We start from the raw sequence: 19,084 nt of genomic DNA, 5'->3' as shown, positions 1-19,084 counted from the left end.
AGGCAGTTCAATAGATGTTTGACACGATCGGCTTTCTATTATGGGTTAGTTGCAACAATTACGCCCGACATATATAAGTCGCGGTCCAGGATATCAATGCATCTTCGATTCTAAATCTCCTCCGATCATCAATCATGAACCAAAAACCCTTCAAAGTCGTCATTGTGGGTGGTAGCATTGCCGGGCTTTCGCTGGCCCTAATGCTAGAGAGGAATGGCATCGATTTTGTCATCCTTGAAGCGTACGGCAGCATTGCACCCCAGGTCGGGGCCAGTTTTGGAGTTTTGCCAAACGGCTTTCGCATTCTCGATCAGCTGGGTTGTTACGAGTCGGTTATGAAGATGGCAGAATACCCTGTCGACACACTCCGCTTCCGTGATTCGCAGGGACAGCAATTCTGGACATTCAATAACCTTGACGAGGTTTCAATCGGAAGGTTTGTCTCTCATATGCCGATATTGAACAGCATCAACTCACATCACTTCCAGTCATGGTTATCCGATCGTCTTCCTCGATCGACGAATGTTGATAGAAATCCTCTACAAAAAGATCCAAGATAAATCCAAAGTGCTCACCTCTCAGCGGGTTCAAAGTATTGAGAATGGTACTTCGAGTGTCACGGTGACCACAACGACTGGTCAGACCTACACCGGGAATATCGTGGTCGGAGCAGACGGAATCCATTCCAAAGTGCGCCAAGAAATGTGGAAAGCGGCCGAAAAGATAGATCCCACATGGTTTGATCCCACAGAGGAATCTAGTATGAAAATCAAAACATAAGCGCTTGAGAAGTGTTAACTAACTATTGTGAAAGATCTGCCTGCAACTTACGCATGCATCTTCGGCATTTCCAAAGGAGTGAAGGGAATCGAGAAAGGCACGCTGAACTCGGTGTTCAATGAGCATTTCTCGTATCTTGTTCCCAGCGGACCCGGAGATCTCACCTACTGGTTTCTCGTGCGGAACATGGGCAAAACGTACTATGGCGCAGATATCCCTCGATTCACCAAGGAAGAGGAGGAGGCAGTCGCAACGGAACATTTCGACGACCAGATTACTCCCACGCTGCAATTTTCCGCTCTGTATAAGAGCAAAATCGCCTCGGCATACAGCAGTCTGCCAGAATAAGTCTATAAAAGATGGCATTTCCAGAGAACTATGACTATCGGCGATGCCAGTCACAAGGTGAGACTACCTATCTCCGAAAATATCATACGAAGACTAACAATATCCCCGTCCAATAGTTTGAGCCGTTGACAGGCCAGGGAGGCAATAATGCAATGGAAACCGCCGCGTCCCTGACCAATCATCTCGTTGCGGCCTTGAAAAACAGCCAGTCAGGCACCCTGTCATCAGCAGAAATTTCCAAAATCTTTGAGGGCGTTCAACAGCAGCGTGAAAAACGTGCATGGGGATTGATCAAAGTATCCCATGCCCGGCAACGTCTGGAGTGCCTGGAAACGCCCTTTTTGAAGTTCATAGCAAGATACGTGGTGCCACGCTTCTCCAAATCCACTGTCCTCAGCAAATGGATCGACACGTATTCTCCCGCAGTGTCCTTGGACATGCTTCCACTGCCGCACAGGCCTCGAGAAATTGCATATTTCGACGAGCGTTCTAGAACACCGTCATCTCGGGGTGTGGTGAGCATCTTGTTGTACGCTGCATACTTCCTCCTAGCCTGGTTAGGCCATCGTCAATTGTCGGCAGCAATCAGAGCAAATGGAACAATGGGGTTCGTCCGCCAGTCAATCCAGAACCAGTCGGTTCAACTCCCGGGAGGAATCGAAGCTCCCCTTCGCCAGGTGTACACAGGAATCCGACCTGTTGACCTCATTTTGAAAGTCATGGTGGCTATATTCCTGCCAGCGGTCTCCAACTTCTCAAAGCCGGAGCAGCCATTCCAAGTTCTGTACTTCCTAGGCTCGATGATGCCGATTATCGCTATCTGGACGGTTGAAGGTTTCCGACCAAGGAACAAATGGACCCTTCTTGCCATTCCGAGCCTGTGGGCGGTTCTATACCAGTTGCGAGGGATAGGGTTGATTGCACCGCTCTTCTTCATATCAAGCACATATGTTTCTTCGGGGATAGCATACTTTTCCCCAAGTACCCGCACACTTCCCGAATCCACCGCTCGAGCGATACTGCCAGCATTGATTTTGGGATTCGTCGTGCCTACCATGATGCTGTTCTTCCCATTGGCTGATGCCCCGAACACGCGACAGGTCTTCATTGTGCTGTGGCAGCCTGCTCCGGTATACGTGCTTATCTTGACTCACATATTCTCCCGCGTCATCAAATCGATCAGTTCAAGCACACCGGCCAAGACCGATAGCTCCGCAGCGGAGAGCAAACCAAACCGTGACATCCCACTCTTGCAAACCCTCTACGCTGTGGCCGGTGGTGTATCTGCTTGTTTCCATGTGGCCTTGTTGCTGAGCTGGGCTGCTTTGGGGACAGGTTTTATTACAAGGGCCTTCATCCCATCCGATGCCTTCGCACAGGTGGCAACACTTGCGGACGGTGTCTTCGTGTTTTTCCAGAACGATTTCCTCCTTGTTTCGGCGGCAACTCTCCTGTGGTGTCTGGCTAGCGTGTGGGATCTGTACCGCATTGGAGTGTCTAATGTCTCCTGGCAAGTGGCACTGGCTGGTTTGATTCTAGGTTCCGTGGCAATTGGACCGGGTGCGACTGTGGCGGCTGTATGGTATTGGCGGGAGGAGGTCATGAGTCGGACATCTTTTCGCCGGCATGGTCTGGGGCTCTAGCTCAATCTAGAGTACTTGGTGGTGCAATTTTGGCGTCGAATGGCCATATAATCAACGGAAGAAGTCGCAGCAACTCGCAAGACTTGGACGAAACAAGGGTAAGTAGATGGTTACAAACAGATTGTGTCTGATTTATTGCGTGTATAAAGTAAATAGGAAATTGTGATACTCCGCAGGTTCAAATAAATTAATGCACACATGCCTACCCTGTCGAGCCAGTAAATCCAACTGAGATCCACCTCACATTGTGGGATACTACCCTCTCGACATCAGACCGGCGAAAGCCAGCCACACAGCCCAGAGCGACTGGAAGCTGGCTCAATCCTGGCTATGTTAGCTTTTATTATATTCACCGAGATTAACAACAATAGTGTAACCGTACTGTTGATCAATTTATACTCGTCGATGACCATCATCACACCGCCAGGTAATTCGCCTTGAGGGATTTCTAGGTCCGAAGGCCTGGCATCTGGACTAAACGGATACGATATTGTAAGGGCGGAAGGAAATTCGCCTGCAATAATGCCTTTGTTGAGCAGGTATCTCTCAACATCATGCACATCAAACCAGTCTTCATCGGCAGGAACATGAGACACGCCATTTGCTGTTCGGAAGAGGGCGAAGCTATCTGAAAAGGAGTCACTGGAAGGTTGTAAAAAGTGGGTTCCTGCACCACCGAGGCTGACATATGGGAATCGGCCATCGACGATAGGATTGCACGGTTCCATGTCTATGACACGTCCGAAATAACGTTGGATCTCTGCTCGTGGCATTCTTTGTAGCAGTAGTCCGAACTCCCACATATCTTCATCTTTATATGAGAGATTCGACAGAAATCGATGGCCACTTTCAGCGCAAGCGCGGAAAAGCCGTTGGGTGAAGGGCGTGGTTGCATATTGAATGGTATGTGTTTCGGCAATAGATGGTGCGACAGGAATTGAAACCAAGTTATTCGATTGGTTATCCAGGTTCTGGGTATTAGTCGACGGAATTATGCCAGCAGACGAGCCCAAAAATAATTTCCAGAAGTCAGACCCCGAAGTGTGATCTTTTAATCTGCCGGCTGACACCTCGGACGCGACCAGCGCGTGGGGTTGCTCATTAACAGCCTGGGATAATTCTGAGGGTTGGTCCTCTGTAGACTCTTGAAAGTGAATATCGGCACGCTTGAAATGGGACATTATATCATCCCGCAGCAACTGGACTGTCTGGAGAAGTTGAGGCTGAGACCATTGCGATCCATGCTGGATGAGTTGATTATCGAATGCATGTACCGTCTGACTCAGCTGATTAAGCACATCTTCCAGCTGCTCTACGCGAGCTTTTAGTGAAGAGAGCTGGGACTGTTGGCGAGATCGGTATGCCTGCTGCGCTTCACGGACCTGGGCGCGTCGTATCTGTGCCAGAGGTGAGACCGAGTTCTGATCTCCACTCGCCGGGAAGGGGCCTCACGGATTTTGCATCTTCGGCTGGCTTTCGGGGTCGCCCAAGAGAGGTTCGTTTTACTTGGCCTGTGGGCATTGCAGTACTCCGTACTCCGTACCATTGAGGGTATGAAGGTTCATAGTGGACCTCGGGGGGTTCCTGGATATCCGAATGCCAAGCCCGCATTCCCAAAAGCAGAAGTACACTTGGCTTCATGTTTGAACCTGAAACTCATTCTTGTTTGATATAGGGCTTTTCCTTGTTTCAGAATATAGCTTCTTGTTTTCTTTGTCTTTTTTTGCCGTCAAATAGCTTATTATTCGGAGGGAAAGGTGTGTGACATATCTACATATCCTCGGTTGTACTCGGATAAGTGCCATGTAGTAAGTAAGTATACATCTAACAGTCTCACTTATTCTATTGCCTATATATAGGAATACAGCAATATCCCAACTTGGAAAGATAATCGTGCCATCTCATGAGTACGTACAAGTACACCGCCACATCCAACACGTTCCCATCGTGGCTGGGCTGGGTAGCGGGGCCTTCATACGATTTAAAACAGTCGCACCCCGCTCCGCAGGCATCCTAGTTTCTTGACTCTTCTGAATTTCTTTCTGTTTGTTCAACGATCTTTATTTTATCGCATCTACAAACTACTTTGAGCCGTCAAAATGTCCAACCAGGATGATCTGGCCTATGGTGGCTACTACCAGGGCTCGGAACGTGGGTCCGGAGACGGTTCCCGCGGTCTAGGCGATACGTTCAAGAAGTTCCGCGACACCTACAAGAGCCACGGATCCTCCGGCCCAGGTAACCAGGGTTATCAAGGCGTAGGCTTCACCCTCCTCCACCTTTTACATTAACTAACCGTTTCTCTACAGCAGAGCCAGACCGAACCGCAATACGGATATGATCAGAGCCAAAGCACAAGTGGACAGCAACAAAACCCTAACTACTATGGGAAACCTCAAAAGGAAGACAAACTGTCCGGTTTCTTGGAGAAACTTCAAGGTACTGTGACCGAGCTTGGTTCTGAATTTGCCCAGAAGATCGGTACCACCATCGATCCACAGGCGTATGCCCAGTATGGTCCCAGCAATACCAACACAGAGCATCGATTTGATAGCTTCGCCCCTGTCCGGGAACATAACGATGCCAAGTGGTATGTGGATGGATGCGGTTATTTCTGGGCTGTCTCGCGGGCTCTGGAAAACGCCCGAGAGTCGATTTGGATTCTGGACTGTGAGTTTCAATCTTCCCCGGATTTACATTGCATGCGGCTAACTTAATGTAGGGTGGTTATCTCCCGAACTTTATCTGAGAAGGCCACCGGCGAAGAATGAACAGTACCGATTGGATCGCATGCTGCAGGCTGCAGCCCAGCGGGGCGTGCGCGTCAATGTCATCGTTTACAAGGAGGTTACGCAGGCGCTCACTCGTATGTCCATGATTCTTGAACATTGAAAAGAATCCAACTAACAGTCCCTACAGTGTCTTCTTCTCACACAAAACATGCCCTAGAAGATTTGCACCCCAATATCTCTGTCTTCCGTCACCCTGACCACCTGCCTGACCGCCAGGAGATGACAGCTGACATCGAGTCGACCTTGCAGAACCTGTCACTCGACTCGAAAAGTTTGAGTAAGATGTCAAAGGACACATTGAAGGGACTGTACGGAATGCGCGATGATGTCATTCTGTACTGGGCTCATCACGAGAAGCTTTGCCTGATCGATGGTCAAATTGCATTCATGGGTGGCTTGGACTTGTGCTTCGGTCGCTGGGACACAAACCAACATAACCTCTCGGATCTACATCCCTCGGATGTCAACCAGACTGTGTTCCCTGGGCAGGACTACAACAATTCTCGCGTCCTTGATTTCGAAGATGTTGTCCATTGGGAGAATAACCAGTTGGACAGAAAGACCATGTCTCGGATGGGATGGTCTGATATATCCGTGAGCCTGCACGGTGCAGCCGTGGAAGATTTGCGACGTCACTTTGTGGAGCGATGGAATTTCATCTATGATTTGAAATACAAGATTCGCAATGAATCTAGATACACGAGACTGGCACTCCATGGAAGGCCCGCTTACTCGACTGGCCAACAGCAGGCTGCTTCTCCACAGCCCAACTTGTACCCCTCGGGACAGGCGAGCCCACAAAGCCAGCAACCTGCGCCATCCTGGCAGCAGAAGCCCAGTGGAGTCGCATCAGCATCTACCTACCCACCGCCACCAGGTCAGACGTCGTCGAGTTCTTATCAAGAGCCACAGTCGCACTCGCAATCCCACTCGCAATCCCAGTCTCAGCCTCAGTCCACCTCGTACCCCTCGGGACAGGCGAGCACACAAGGCCAGTCAACTGTGCCATCCTGGCAGCAGAAGCCCAGCGAAGTCGCATCATCATCTACATACCCGCCGCCACCAGGTCAAACGTCGTCAGCTTCGTATCAGGAGCCGCACTCGCAATCTCAGACCCAGCCTCAGTCCAACGTGTACCCCTCGGGGCAGACGAGCACGCAGGGTCAGTCAACTGTGCCGTCCTGGCAAGAGAAGCCCAGTGGAGTCGCATCACCTACCTACCCGCCGCCACCGGGTCAGACTTCGTCGAGTTCGTATCAGGAGTCGCACTCGCAATCTCAACCCCAGCCTCAGCATCAAGAACCTGCCGGCATATATCAGCCTCACACCAGTGCTAGCACTTCAGGTTATGCGCCATCGCCGACTCAGATCTCCTCAAACCAGCATCAATATCAGCAGCAGAACACGTCTCCCTCGTACCAAGCTGAGAATGCTTCAACCTACCACCCAGTGCCAAGCCAAACCCCTCTGGGCTATCAACCGCAATCCGCTCAGTCCCAGGGTCATGACGCAAGCCAGTACAGCTACACTGGGAACTCATTCCCCCCTCCTCCGCCTGGTCCACCACCAGCGCAATCCAGTGCCGACGCCTCGTATCAGCCCTATCATGGCCAGCAACAGGAGCAGACGCCCTATTACCCACCCCCACCAGGCCAGGAAGCCTCCCACTCCAACACCCGTGGAATTGATGACTACCACCAGTACGAAGGTGATCGTGATCGAGGCTTCGCGCCTCGTCGGCTGCGAGAGGATCTGACCCAATACGGCACCTCCCTTCGTGGTCAGCTCGCCGGACAAATTCACCAATACCAGGATCGACTGGTCACATATGGCCGCCCTTCCTCGTCGCAAGGCCGAGGGGGTATGTCATGCCAGATTGTTCGCAGCTGTGCGAAATGGAGCAATGGCACCCAGATTGAGCATTCAATTGCCGACGCATATTGCGCCATCATCCGAAACAGTGAGCACTTTGTCTACATCGAGAACCAGTTCTTCATCACTGCGACCGGTAATTCGCAGCATCCAGTAAAAAATCAGATCGGTGCCGCAATTGTGGAGAGAATTCTACGTGCTGCCCGTGCTGGTCAGAAATATAAGATTGTCGTGGTCATCCCGTCTGTTCCCTGCTTTGCCGGTGATTTGCGAGATGATGCTACTCTCGGAACACGTGCGATTATGGAGTTCCAGTACAACTCCATCAACCGCGGAGGTCACAGTATCATGGAGTTGATTGCCAAGGAAGGATTTAACCCCATGGAGTATATCCGTTTCTACAACCTTCGCAATTACGATCGGATTAACAACGGTGGTATCATGGCTGCAGCTGAACAGCAGAGTGGCGTCAAATACGAGGATGCCCGCAGGGAGTACGATTTGAACACTGCAGGCCCTGGTGGATATGCCCCGAGCACTACCCGTAGTGCTTTCGATACTACCGCACCCTTTGAGAAGTACCAGCAGGCTGCACGCCAGGTACAGGGCGGTCATGCTTCCTCGGGCCGGTGGGACAGTGTGAGCGAATGTTATATGCTCAACGGAGAGGATATTCGTAAAGTGCCGTGGGATGGCCATCCCGATGCCGAGATTAATGCGTTTGTGAGCGAAGAGCTTTACGTTCACTCAAAGGTTCGTTTCCCGCCAAATTCGACGATGATTTAAATTCTAACCAAAGCACTAGGTGATGATCGCCGACGATCGTGTAGTTGTTTGCGGATCCGCAAATCTGAACGACCGTTCTCAGTTGGGTGATCACGACTCTGAGATCGCAGTCATCATCGAGGATTTCACACCTGTGGCATCTACCATGGATGGTAAGCCATGGACTGCCAGTCGTTTTGCTTCATCTCTCCGCCGCCAGTTGTTCCGGAAGCACCTGGGACTTTTGCCGCCGCAAGACTATGAACGACCGGACGCGAACTTCGAGCCCGTGGGGGTTCCCAACAACTTCGACTTTGACTGCCCTGAGAGCAAGATCGTTGCTGATCCGCTTGCCGACACTGCTCAAAGCCTTTGGAACTCACGGGCGCACACAAACACCGAAGTCTTCCGGAAGGTATTCCACGCGGTTCCGGACGACACAATCCGCAACTGGACAGAGTACAAGGAGTTCTACGAGTACTATTTCCACAAGACCGAGGTAAGCCCTGAAGGCAAGGAAGGATCTGCACGTCCAGCGCGATTCCAATGGGGCCACGTTGTGAGCGATGACTTTGCGCCTGGCGCAGAGGGGGCGAAACAGGTCAAAGAGCTGCTTAGCCAAGTCAAGGGTACTCTCGTTGAGATGCCTTTGATGTTCTTGATCGAGGAAGACGTCGCCAAGTCGGGATTGACTCTCAATGACGTGACCGAGCCGCTTTACACCTAAGGGGAGATTGCATTTGCCAATTTGGGACTGTTATCATTGCTTATATCATTTATTCTCGAATTGGGACATTTCCATTAGCTAAATTGTTTAGCCCAAGCGAAGTCTAACTTCCTCTTTATTTTGGTAGCGATGTGCTCTTTGATGTTTCTGAGTGAAAATGATATCGATACTCAACACCGTGCAATATGATCTCAAATTTGTCTGATGCCAAGGCCCATGATATTGTTCCTGAGGAACAATCGTAAGAGAAATGTGATTGTGGCGATTGGTCAACCTAAGCTTTCTTTGTTCACGATGCCATCCTCATTGGGCGAAATCAAACACATACTCCGAAATGTTCTTTGTTACTTGAGACCCCGGCTTAATATTGTTCTTACCCCATGAAAGACTGTTGAATGTGCTAACTACACGTGCCTGGAACAGGGGTCCCTCGGCCATCTCTGTGGCGTTCCTTCATGAAAGACACGTCTCGGAGGATAAGTGATGCGGTCCATGTCAACGTCCCTCGATAGATGCACTGACTGTCTATCAAAACAAAGAGCCAATTCCAGAGGCAACGACGCCTACATTCATGAACCCGAGAACAATATCAACCAGCCCCGCAATGGGCATCCACTACAATCGGAACCTCATGCATTCTAGATTGACTCTATGCCTTCGACAATCCATAGATGCCCAATGCATTCAAGTCAGCAACTCAATGTGACTCTTGCATTAACTTCCACTCCTTGAGTAGGATCTCGATTATATTGATAGTCCGAAAAATAGTCCCTCGTCGAGTATAAGTATCATCTTCTACACCCAGTTTCAATGATTTCCTCCACCACCCGCCCACATTCTCATTCAAACAACCTACAATCTTTTCAATCTTCAGCTTCTTAAGCTCTTCTCGATCTTCGAAAATGTCTCGTGCTCAGGTCCAGAAGCGATGTGAGTAGCTTGCCTCCAAAGCATGCAATGCTTCGTCATCTCTTTTATACATTCATATACTGACATGTCATCTCAATAGCCCCCGGCGGTGGCTGCGTCGTCATGAAGTCCCCCGGTGGTGGCTGTGTCGTCATGAAGTCTCCCATTCCCAACGGCTGCGTGGTCACTAGAACCCCCGGAGCCGGCTGCGACATCATGAAGCGGTCTCCTGGCGGTGGCTGCGTCGTCATGAAGTCCCCCGGTGGCGGCTGCGTCGTCATGAACCGTGAGTACCATTTGTTTCCCCAATAATGACTTATATACTGACATGTCTTCGTGAATAGCCGCTGACTTCTAAACACCCTCCATGAGAGCGCCCAATTCCAACATTCCATCAACCGCCATGGCCTGACTTGGTTCGTTTGTCACCATGGTAGACATTGAAATGCATCATTTTTTTTTTCGCAATCTTCGCCGCGGACTCTTGAGACTCCTTTCGACTTTTCAACCAAAAATATCAACCCCTCGAAACATGACCTCTCAGCTTTGCTTTTGCTTTTGTGAAGACTCTTTGTGAGTCTATCTGTCCAGTTCATTCTTTCTTCGACGAGACAGCTCATTTCTTTCGATGGTCTTCACGACTGCCGACTCCGATTTGTTGTGCTCTTTCGAACCTTTCGTGGACGATTCGGGTGACAACGTTTCTTTTAAAAAGGAACTTCTTTTCCGTTCCTTCAACTATATCCGGGGATTCACATTACATATTTTTTTAAAGTCGGTTGATTGTGTTTCTCTTTTGCAATGTGGTGCGGATTCGTTTCTTGTTTCGGGGGTGGCTTGGGTGGATAAGGCTTTATTTCTTAGTTAGAATCGGTCATGATAGTTGACAGGAATGGATCATTGCCTCAAGGAATCTTCTTCCTTAGATATTTCTTGTAGCTCAACTGTATCGAGAGGAAAAGGTCTACAGGGGGCAAGCCTCGTGCTTCCTTATGTTGGACCGAATCATCAGCTACGTAATACTCTGATTAAATTTAGATACAAGGTGACGAAAGCGTTCATTCGTAGAAACATCATATCTACTAAATTCTGTACAAGGAACCTGGATCTGTACTTATTCCCAGATATCCATCTTCTTCCGGATTTCAGACACCTTAGCCTCTTCAGCCTCGGAAAATTTGCCCAGATCGCCTTCATCGGAACCAAATGCATCGCTGGATGTCTCCTCGATTTGATCTAGTGTAAGGCCAATAAGTCCGATAGACCGTGCATTGCCAATCCGGCACATCTCCTCGCCCACCGCAGCTTCAATAACACCCTCGCCTCCTTTGGCGGTGAGATCGTCCTCGAAGCTCTGGAACACTTGCCTGAGAGGGTTCAGGGCATGGTTACGGAAGAACTTGGAAGTCTTGTCGAGCTGGAGCCGGTCACGTAGCGATGGCGAGGAAAGCAGCAAGTAATACAGATTCAACGCAGAATGAAGTGGTGGGCCTTGAATTTGGGTTAGACGAGACCAGCTAGCAACGAGATCGGATGCTGAGCTGGCGGCAGTGACCGGTTTGAAAAGAGCCGGCAGTAGAGCCCAGAAGTAGAGAGGATCCTGGAATATATTGTCCGCAGATTGGGGACTGCGGAGTATTTCATCCTTCAGCCATGCGATGGCGCTATCCCGCGCCGAGGCAAGATGGTCATCTTCCAAGATCTTGTATATGAGCTTAAATCGCGTCTCAGCTGACGGATGGCTCTGGACAATGGCAGCTGGGATCTGGCGAACTATGCCGTGGCTCTGACGTGATGTGCATGCAGTCAAGATGATAACGAAATCCTTAAACTCGGTATCGCTTGACGGGAATTCGATGGGGGTTTGCAGTGCGTAGACAGTCAAAGCCAGCAGGGAGTCGAGAAGCGCATGGGGTTGACCGAAAGCCACTTCGTCGAGATTGGTGTGGCCGCCGACAAAGTTGTTAAATATCTGACTCAGCTCAGGGAAAACGGATACCTGACGGAGCGGTTGCCCAGAGGTAAAGAGAGTTGCGCCTGCAGCTCGAGCCGCTAGTAGTAGGAGTGAACCATGGCGTTCTAGCGGAATCTGGTTGGGGTTTATTGGTGATTCATCGAAATCAAGTGGAGCAGTCTGATCTGTCGGGGGTCCGGATATGATTGACAAGAGTTCCTCGTTATCAATTCCAACGTCTCGCGATAGAGCCTAAGCAGAAGCAAAGTCAGATAAATCGTCCTCGAATTTGATATAATGCCGGTCATAATATCTTGCTTACCATAAGTTTTCCCATCACCATATCGCGCTCCTTGAGCTCCTTGGTCGATCCATATGCATCGGTCTGCGATTTGGTGCCGGGTAGCCGCAGATCCGGATGCAGGTGTTCCTGCATGCGAATGGTCCACGACATTCCCGGGTCCATTGGACTGGAGAAGCTCAAAAGATATGACTTCAGCAGTTCAAGCAAACCGAACTGAATGAATTTCCGAACAAGGAGGGTTTCGTTATCGGTAGAGGGAGAGGGCGTGGATACCTCAGCTTCGGGGTCTGGTGCGGAGGCAGCGGCAACTTTCAGGACGCTCGACTCGCTAGCAGTTCTGGGGGGTGGTGCAGGCCGCTTGGAGGGGGACACTTCGCGGAAGAACTCGAGGAAGGCGAGGGTGGTCTCATTGGTCACCATTGTGGCATACGCTTCCAGTGCTGCTTGGAGGGAGGTTGCTATGAACCGACTTGGCGCTTTTGTCTGGATCCGTGTGTGAAGTACCGAAAGCATGCCGAGAAGACAATTGAATTGTAGGATGTGCAAGGGCAGTCCCTGACCAGCCTTTTCATCCTCGTCCGCGTCCTCCGGCTGAAGTTGCATCAAAGACTCAGAGACGCGCAAGATCACTTCTCGGGGATTGCCTAGGCGAGCCACATCCTGTAGGCATTCTGTGGACGCTGGTAGCATGGGCAGCAGCAGCTTGACCAAGTCCCAGCCGATGTTCGTCGTAAGCTTCTCATCTTGCAGGAGGGTGTGCAAAAGTGGCAGACGTTTGGGGGTTAACTGATATTCTAGCAGAGTAAGATAAGTCAGGTAGTCCGTAGCCGGAGGCAATGCTTGGATAAGAGGGTCGTCCATGGTGATGGTGTTGACTATTAGACGTCGCAGGCGCGGGGAAGATGAAACATGGCGATGACATCAGCGGCAGAATCCCAACCTTGGGAAGAAACACGGGCCGATCACATCTCCGAACTATAGACCTGGACCCTTAATTGAACACTTTGTCAAGAATGGGATATGGCCCCTCTAGGCCCTAAACAGGAACCTTGGTTTTTGTTATGGTCTAGTGGTAAATTACGCTGTACGAAATTCGACACACTTTAGTCCTTTTCTACCGTAGAGTTCGTGCAAATGGAGCTCTATTTGTTTTATCCAATTCGGTGGAAGTTGGAGAGTGCATGTTTCTGTCATTATATATTCAGAACTGGGTTTGCGAGTAGACGAAGTAGAGAGATTGCTGGTAGTCGGGGCCAATGATTTAGGAATCTTATCCTCAATACAATTCAGACAATTCACTCCATTTTGTATGCGTGACACACACAGTGACAAACGACTTAGGAATAAAAGAAGATGTTATAAGAATCTTCGGAGAAATGGTCCAGTGAGCTGAGATTGTGATAGACTGCTGATCGACAGTAGTAGAAAGAACTCGACTTTTGTGTATACTCCTCGCCCCTAGCCCGGGATGATAACCGGCAGAGGTTGGAGAGTAAACATTCTTTGAATGTGTTGATAGTATCTTGGTCGAGGGGTTTAGAGCCTTGCCATTTACTCTCTAGTATCTTGACCTTGTCGTTCAATTGAAATGGCGCAACTTTCGATTCTAAAACGCCTCTCTGATAAAGATGATGTATTGGTCTGACGCTACATATGTCGGTGCAGAGTCAATCTGACCACCGATAGTGAGTTCGCAAATACGTCTTATTTTCACGAGTTGCAAGATAAAGTCTTCGTTTGGAGCCAACGCATGCGAGATTTATATGTCACACTGGTGAATCTAGGTTGTGCTGATCTCGAAGCTGTTGATTGTGGTATTCCGACATTGGCAAAGGTAACAAACTGGCGCTCAGGTGTTGTTGGAGCTGACTTCGATTTGAACGAAGATCTCTCAGTCGCGAGATCGGGGATTGAAGGTTGGTTATGTAGACATGGTTGGTGATCGTCTCTGGGATCTCAATGTTTGCAAGGAAGCGCAGGAGAAGAAACCTATCTTCAGTCTCGCTCTGGTGTGCTGCTGTCATAGCGGCAACAATGAAGCAGGAGGTGGAAAGAGGAAAGAGGAAAGAGGAAAAGAAGGGCTACCGACGCAATATTGTTACAGTCCCCGCTAAACTACTTTAGGTATGTCTAGTTAGGTATTCTTAATATCGTTCACATGACTTACAACCCCATGAATTCAGAGGTCACTATGAGAGCTATCTAAATTGATAGTGATAGATCAAAGAGATCAGAATTAAATTGTAGGTTTGTGCTAATCTGCAGAGTTTTCACTTCAACCCCTTCGTATAATTGAGCTAGTATTAAATACCGCATTTGATCAATTAGATTCTCTCTGCTAGCTAGTTAGCATTTACATTATCTTCAAGGAAAGAAAGCTAAAAGAAAGGAGAACCTCTATACTCTACATATCATAATGACCTTATTGCTTTATTTACCTTGCTCTTTGACAGAAACCTAATAATCGTTAGTAGTCTACGCAGATTTTCTCCCCACATTAAACAATATCCTCCCTAGAGGTGACGTTTTAGCTCCGCTCCATCTTGGAGTATCATCTTGTGGGGTACCGGTTTCTCTAGCAGAATTGTCCATAAGTTATACAGTCACACCTCATTAAAATCAAAGAATTGACCGAGAGCAGACCTTCTCTGCTACAGAGGCTTTCAAAACAGTTGAGTCGCTACAACCTTGGATATTTTTATAGAACGCCTAAGCTCTTCTGGGCACAATTTTGACTAAAAAGGCTTCTCATCACGTGGACGGCCTGAGCCCCCACTCTGGGAAAACAAGGTTTCACATCTAGGGCACTAATCCCAATTAGGAGCCTTGGCAGGCTGTTTACTGTGTATTACGTAAGCCGGAATGTAAGGATCAGGCACAACCTTGGGACCTTGGGAATTTATTCTAGATTATCTTTATAGAAAAGAGCAAGTATAAATTAGTCAGATACGACGCAATTTTGTCGCCCCTTCGTTAGCAGCCCTATGGAAAAGTAACCAATAACCAGGTCCGCTAGGGCGGAGTGGAAAATCCTCGGTGGAAAAGCCCCAGCCACGCGGCTGTGGCATTGCTGGGATTGCGTAGATCCGCCCAAAAATAACTTCGCGAATAATGCGACTGCCTGACTTTACCTTTCTTTCATCTGGGTTGCTCTTTGTTATATATACTCTTCACCACTTAAGCTCTCTATAACCATCTTAACGGGTTCACGGGTTCGCCTTTTTGCTCCCGAACTCTAAAACAAAGACTCAACCCCAGGCACCATGGCCTCCAACGAATACTATCACGCAAATATCCCACAACCCCCCAGCTACGACCAAGCTGTCCCCGGAAAGACAGATAACGCCCCGCACACAGCTCCTGGACTCGGCTACGCAACCCCAGTGTACAATCACGACGATCCCTCAGCCCCTTATCACAACCGAGAGAGTCAACAGTCATTTGCATCGGACAATGGAAATTACCAGACAGCCGGGCGCGCAACGGAAGGCGATAATTACGCAGAAAATATACCTCTGAAGACCAATGCCCAGTATGGAAACAATCCAGATTGGATGCGCCAACAGACGCAGTACCCTCCATCACCAGGGGGTCTGGAGGATAGCCGACAACGTGACGGCCGAAAGAAGAAGGGATTTTTCAGCAAGAAGATTGCCTGGGTGACATACATCTTGACATTAGCCCAGATCATCGTATTCATTATCGAACTGGTCAAGAATGGTGAGTTCTGTTCCTAGCTCAGTCGATTCCCACATTTCGGACTAACTAACGAAATTCTTTTCCGCTCCAGCTCAGTTGACAGGGTCAGTGATCGAGACAAAACCTACCTTCAATCCGATGATCGGGCCCTCACCATACGTCCAAATATACATGGGAGCACGCTACAACCCGTGCATGAAGAACGTTGAGGGAATCCAAGATGCCAATTATACCCTTTCGTGGCTCTGTCCGAATGCCACATCGACAACGGTGACGGGAACGGGTTGTACACTGTCTGAAGTGTGCGGCTTTAGCGGTGTTCCCAACCCCTCTATTGGAGGGTCAACAGACGATCGGCCGGCTCCCAACCAGTGGTACAGATTCATTATCCCCATCTTCATGCATGGAGGATTCATCCACATCGGATTCAACCTGTTGGTTCAGATGACTATGGGTGCAGACATGGAGCGTATGGTCGGCATGTGGCGCTATACCTTGACCTACTTCGCCAGTGGTATCTTCGGGTTCGTTTTGGGTGGAAACTACGCCGCGCAGCTCGATCCTAGTGATGGCTGCTCGGGCGCCCTATTCGGTATCCTTGCGCTTTATCTTCTCGACCTGCTGTATGACTGGCCCCAGCGCGAATCTCCGTGGGTTGAGCTTATCATCATGCTTCTCGGAGTGGGTGTCTCGTTCGTTCTTGGTCTTCTCCCAGGATTGGACAACTTCTCCCACATTGGTGGCTTTATCATGGGTCTCGCCATTGGCCTGACTATCATGCGGTCGCCTAACGCTCTCCGCGAGCGGATTGGTCTGGCACGACAGCCATATGTTGCCATGAGCGGCGGAGCTGGCCAAGCTGGTCCCGAGCAAAAGACTATCCCCTTCATGGAGTTCTTCAAGAGCAAGCGGGGTCTCACCTCCCACTCATCAGAAAACCCCGGTCCTACAGGCGGCCCGCTCGGTTTCTTCAAGGGCCGCAAGGCTCTTTGGTGGCTGTGGTGGTTGGTTCGTGCTGGCGCCCTAGTCGCGGTCCTCATTGGTTTCATTATGTTGCTTATCGATTTTTATAAATACCCCTCCTCGAACTGCTCTTGGTGCTATCGGTTGAGTTGTCTGCCCGTCAATGGCTGGTGTACACAGAACAACCTGCCGACCTCCAATGCGACCAGCAGCTGATTCGGCCTTTTTTTTACGTTCGAGAACAATCCGCATTGCATTTCAAGGCAGAGCCGTGATGAATCTATTAGAATTATGACTGTAAATATTGATATATCACCAATTACCCCAACATGCATACGAGTATATAAAGTAGTGTCCTATGATTATTTGATAATATTCCCTATGCCTTCCCTGTTCCTGAAAATATGCTTCAACGCCGTAAATAGAACATTGTTATGACGATACTTTGTCCCCCACGTATGTTGTACGCACTTCTTGTGGCTGGGGCCGTGGCGGAGCATGTCAAAATTACCGTACCCGGTTTACCTTACCGTACATCTCACCTGATAGCCTCGTTTCCATCGCATATGTATTGTAGGTACGGTTCCTGAGACTTGTCTTATCTTCAATGCTTTGCCTATAATGGGACCGATCCCGTCAAAATCCTTAATGCATAATCTTCTTTCCCTTGTGTCATAAATCTCAGTCATGGCCACCTTGGCCTCGTCACCCCCGACCTCGCCCTCGTGGCCGAAACGACGCCCTCGAGCCTGGGCTCTCCGCTGCGAACGGTACTGCTGTGCAGCAGCAACCTGCTTTCCACTCGCCTTCGTCTACGGCCTCACCACATGGGCAGTATACGTCGCTGTCAGCATCGGCATCAAACCGTCACGGAGTGACTGGATAGGTATGCAGGATATCGCTCGGACTCGAACGGGGCTATGTATCCGGGTGTACTAACATATCGGTAGGTATCCCGAGTTCCATCCTCGCATTTTCCCTCTACGCCCTCCTCAATTTCTCATATACCGTCGCTGTTTTCACTGATCCGGGGTCACCGACTTCTACTAGTCGCGGGACCGACCGTCATGAGTACAGCGCCCTCCCTCCCTCCGAAGACCCGGAGTTCACATCGTATACCGTCACCTCGACAGGTGAATCACGATACTGCAAAAAATGCCAGTGTCCGAAGCCGGACCGCGCGCACCACTGCTCGACATGCAGACGATGTGTCCTCAAGATGGACCACCATTGTCCCTGGCTGGCAACATGTGTTGGGCTGCATAATTATAAGGCATTCTTGCTATTTTTGATCTACACCTCGATATTCTGTTGGGTTGTTTTTGCCATTTCAGCCGTCTGGGTCTGGACCGAGATCCTAAACGATACCCAGTACATGGATACTATTCTTCCGGTCAATGTAGTTCTGCTGGCTATCCTGGGTGGCATCATTGGATTGGTTTTGGGTGGATTTACAGCCTGGCATATCAGTCTAGCTATACGGGGTACCACTACCATTGAATGTTTGGAAAGGACCCGATATGTGTCGCCTTTGCGCAAAGCGCTATACAGACAGCGGAATGAACCGGCGCCCAACAATAACTATTGGGGCGAGCCGGGCGAGGAAAGCTTATCCAACCGAATGCAAGACTATGGAAATCAAATTATCGATGCCCACGCCAATGCAATCCCGGGAGTCACCCGGCCCGAAGAGGGCATATCTCCTGTGCCGCGCCCATCAGGGCCCCCAGACGGCTCAGGGAACGGCCTCACGCCAGCGCAACAAGCGTTGACGCGGTCATACGCCGAAATGGAACGGCAGCGCGAGCACTCGCGGTACGAGGAGTATCAAAACGACGAAGACAACGAAAAAATGCCCAGCGCGTTTGACCACGGCTGGCGGCGTAACCTGCTCCACCTTTTCGGGGACCGACCGCTGCTCTGGGCTGTGCCCATCTGCACAACTACTGGCGATGGCTGGCACTGGGAGCCTAGTGCTAAATTCCTAGAAGCGCGTGACCGCATGCGACAGCGCCGAGAACAGGAATCCACCGAGGAGCAGCAGTACTACCGTGAGTTGTACCAGCGCAATCTAGACAACAGTAATAGTTGGATGGGAGGCGGTCCACAGCAGCGGGTGACAAGCCGCGGTGGCCTGCCTGATCGACCTCCGACGTCGGTGTCGATGCAGACTCTTGCACCTCGATCACCGCGGCCGCGGCCTGGCGATAGTGATTATGGGGATGACGTGGAGGACGATGGGTTATTGGATCCGGGCGCTGGCCGCCAGCAACCCACACGCCGTGATCATGATGAATGGCGGGCCTGGGACTAAGAACAAGTGATTGT

General features: G+C 50.0%; 8 protein-coding genes across 8 annotated transcripts; 6 read left to right on the top strand and 2 right to left on the bottom strand.

Moving 5' to 3' along the window:
* Positions 1-134: 134 nt before the first annotated feature.
* On the top strand, positions 135-1,128 carry LCP9604111_986 (FAD-dependent oxidoreductase; the record flags this gene model as incomplete). The annotated part of the gene is made up of 3 exons (XM_039073583.1): positions 135-436; positions 489-760; positions 815-1,128. The coding sequence occupies 3 exons, from the start codon at positions 135-137 to the stop codon at positions 1,126-1,128; spliced, it is 888 nt and encodes a 295-aa protein (XP_038933534.1).
* A 30-nt stretch (positions 1,129-1,158) lies between these two features.
* On the top strand, positions 1,159-2,771 carry LCP9604111_985 (uncharacterized protein; the record flags this gene model as incomplete). Its single annotated transcript, XM_039073572.1, has 2 exons — positions 1,159-1,185; positions 1,245-2,771. The coding sequence occupies 2 exons, from the start codon at positions 1,159-1,161 to the stop codon at positions 2,769-2,771; spliced, it is 1,554 nt and encodes a 517-aa protein (XP_038933533.1).
* A 202-nt stretch (positions 2,772-2,973) lies between these two features.
* LCP9604111_984 (bZIP transcription factor) lies at positions 2,974-4,412 on the bottom strand (the record flags this gene model as incomplete). Its single annotated transcript, XM_039073561.1, has 3 exons — positions 2,974-3,095; positions 3,154-4,168; positions 4,224-4,412. The coding sequence occupies 3 exons, from the start codon at positions 4,410-4,412 to the stop codon at positions 2,974-2,976; spliced, it is 1,326 nt and encodes a 441-aa protein (XP_038933532.1).
* A 458-nt stretch (positions 4,413-4,870) lies between these two features.
* Positions 4,871-8,927, top strand: pld2 (putative phospholipase D (PLD); the record flags this gene model as incomplete). The annotated part of the gene is made up of 5 exons (XM_039073550.1): positions 4,871-5,029; positions 5,081-5,441; positions 5,494-5,637; positions 5,691-8,188; positions 8,241-8,927. The coding sequence occupies 5 exons, from the start codon at positions 4,871-4,873 to the stop codon at positions 8,925-8,927; spliced, it is 3,849 nt and encodes a 1,282-aa protein (XP_038933531.1).
* A 902-nt stretch (positions 8,928-9,829) lies between these two features.
* Positions 9,830-10,194, top strand: LCP9604111_982 (uncharacterized protein; the record flags this gene model as incomplete). The annotated part of the gene is made up of 3 exons (XM_039073539.1): positions 9,830-9,857; positions 9,937-10,122; positions 10,181-10,194. The coding sequence occupies 3 exons, from the start codon at positions 9,830-9,832 to the stop codon at positions 10,192-10,194; spliced, it is 228 nt and encodes a 75-aa protein (XP_038933530.1).
* A 756-nt stretch (positions 10,195-10,950) lies between these two features.
* Positions 10,951-12,955, bottom strand: LCP9604111_980 (uncharacterized protein; the record flags this gene model as incomplete). The annotated part of the gene is made up of 2 exons (XM_039073527.1): positions 10,951-12,042; positions 12,113-12,955. The coding sequence occupies 2 exons, from the start codon at positions 12,953-12,955 to the stop codon at positions 10,951-10,953; spliced, it is 1,935 nt and encodes a 644-aa protein (XP_038933528.1).
* A 2,402-nt stretch (positions 12,956-15,357) lies between these two features.
* On the top strand, positions 15,358-16,972 carry LCP9604111_979 (rhomboid family membrane protein; the record flags this gene model as incomplete). Its single annotated transcript, XM_039073516.1, has 2 exons — positions 15,358-15,814; positions 15,885-16,972. The coding sequence occupies 2 exons, from the start codon at positions 15,358-15,360 to the stop codon at positions 16,970-16,972; spliced, it is 1,545 nt and encodes a 514-aa protein (XP_038933527.1).
* Positions 16,973-17,443: 471 nt separating this feature from the next.
* On the top strand, positions 17,444-19,070 carry LCP9604111_978 (DHHC family palmitoyltransferase; the record flags this gene model as incomplete). Its single annotated transcript, XM_039073505.1, has 2 exons — positions 17,444-17,642; positions 17,707-19,070. The coding sequence occupies 2 exons, from the start codon at positions 17,444-17,446 to the stop codon at positions 19,068-19,070; spliced, it is 1,563 nt and encodes a 520-aa protein (XP_038933526.1).
* Between the last annotated feature and the right edge of the window lie 14 nt (positions 19,071-19,084).

This window comes from Penicillium roqueforti (assembly GCF_015533775.1).
Source record: "Penicillium roqueforti strain LCP96 04111 chromosome Unknown scaffold_01, whole genome shotgun sequence".
In the NCBI taxonomy this organism is placed as follows: domain Eukaryota; kingdom Fungi; phylum Ascomycota; class Eurotiomycetes; order Eurotiales; family Aspergillaceae; genus Penicillium; species Penicillium roqueforti.
Note: the sequence above shows the minus strand (reverse complement) of the source record. Positions and strands in the feature narration are given on the sequence as shown.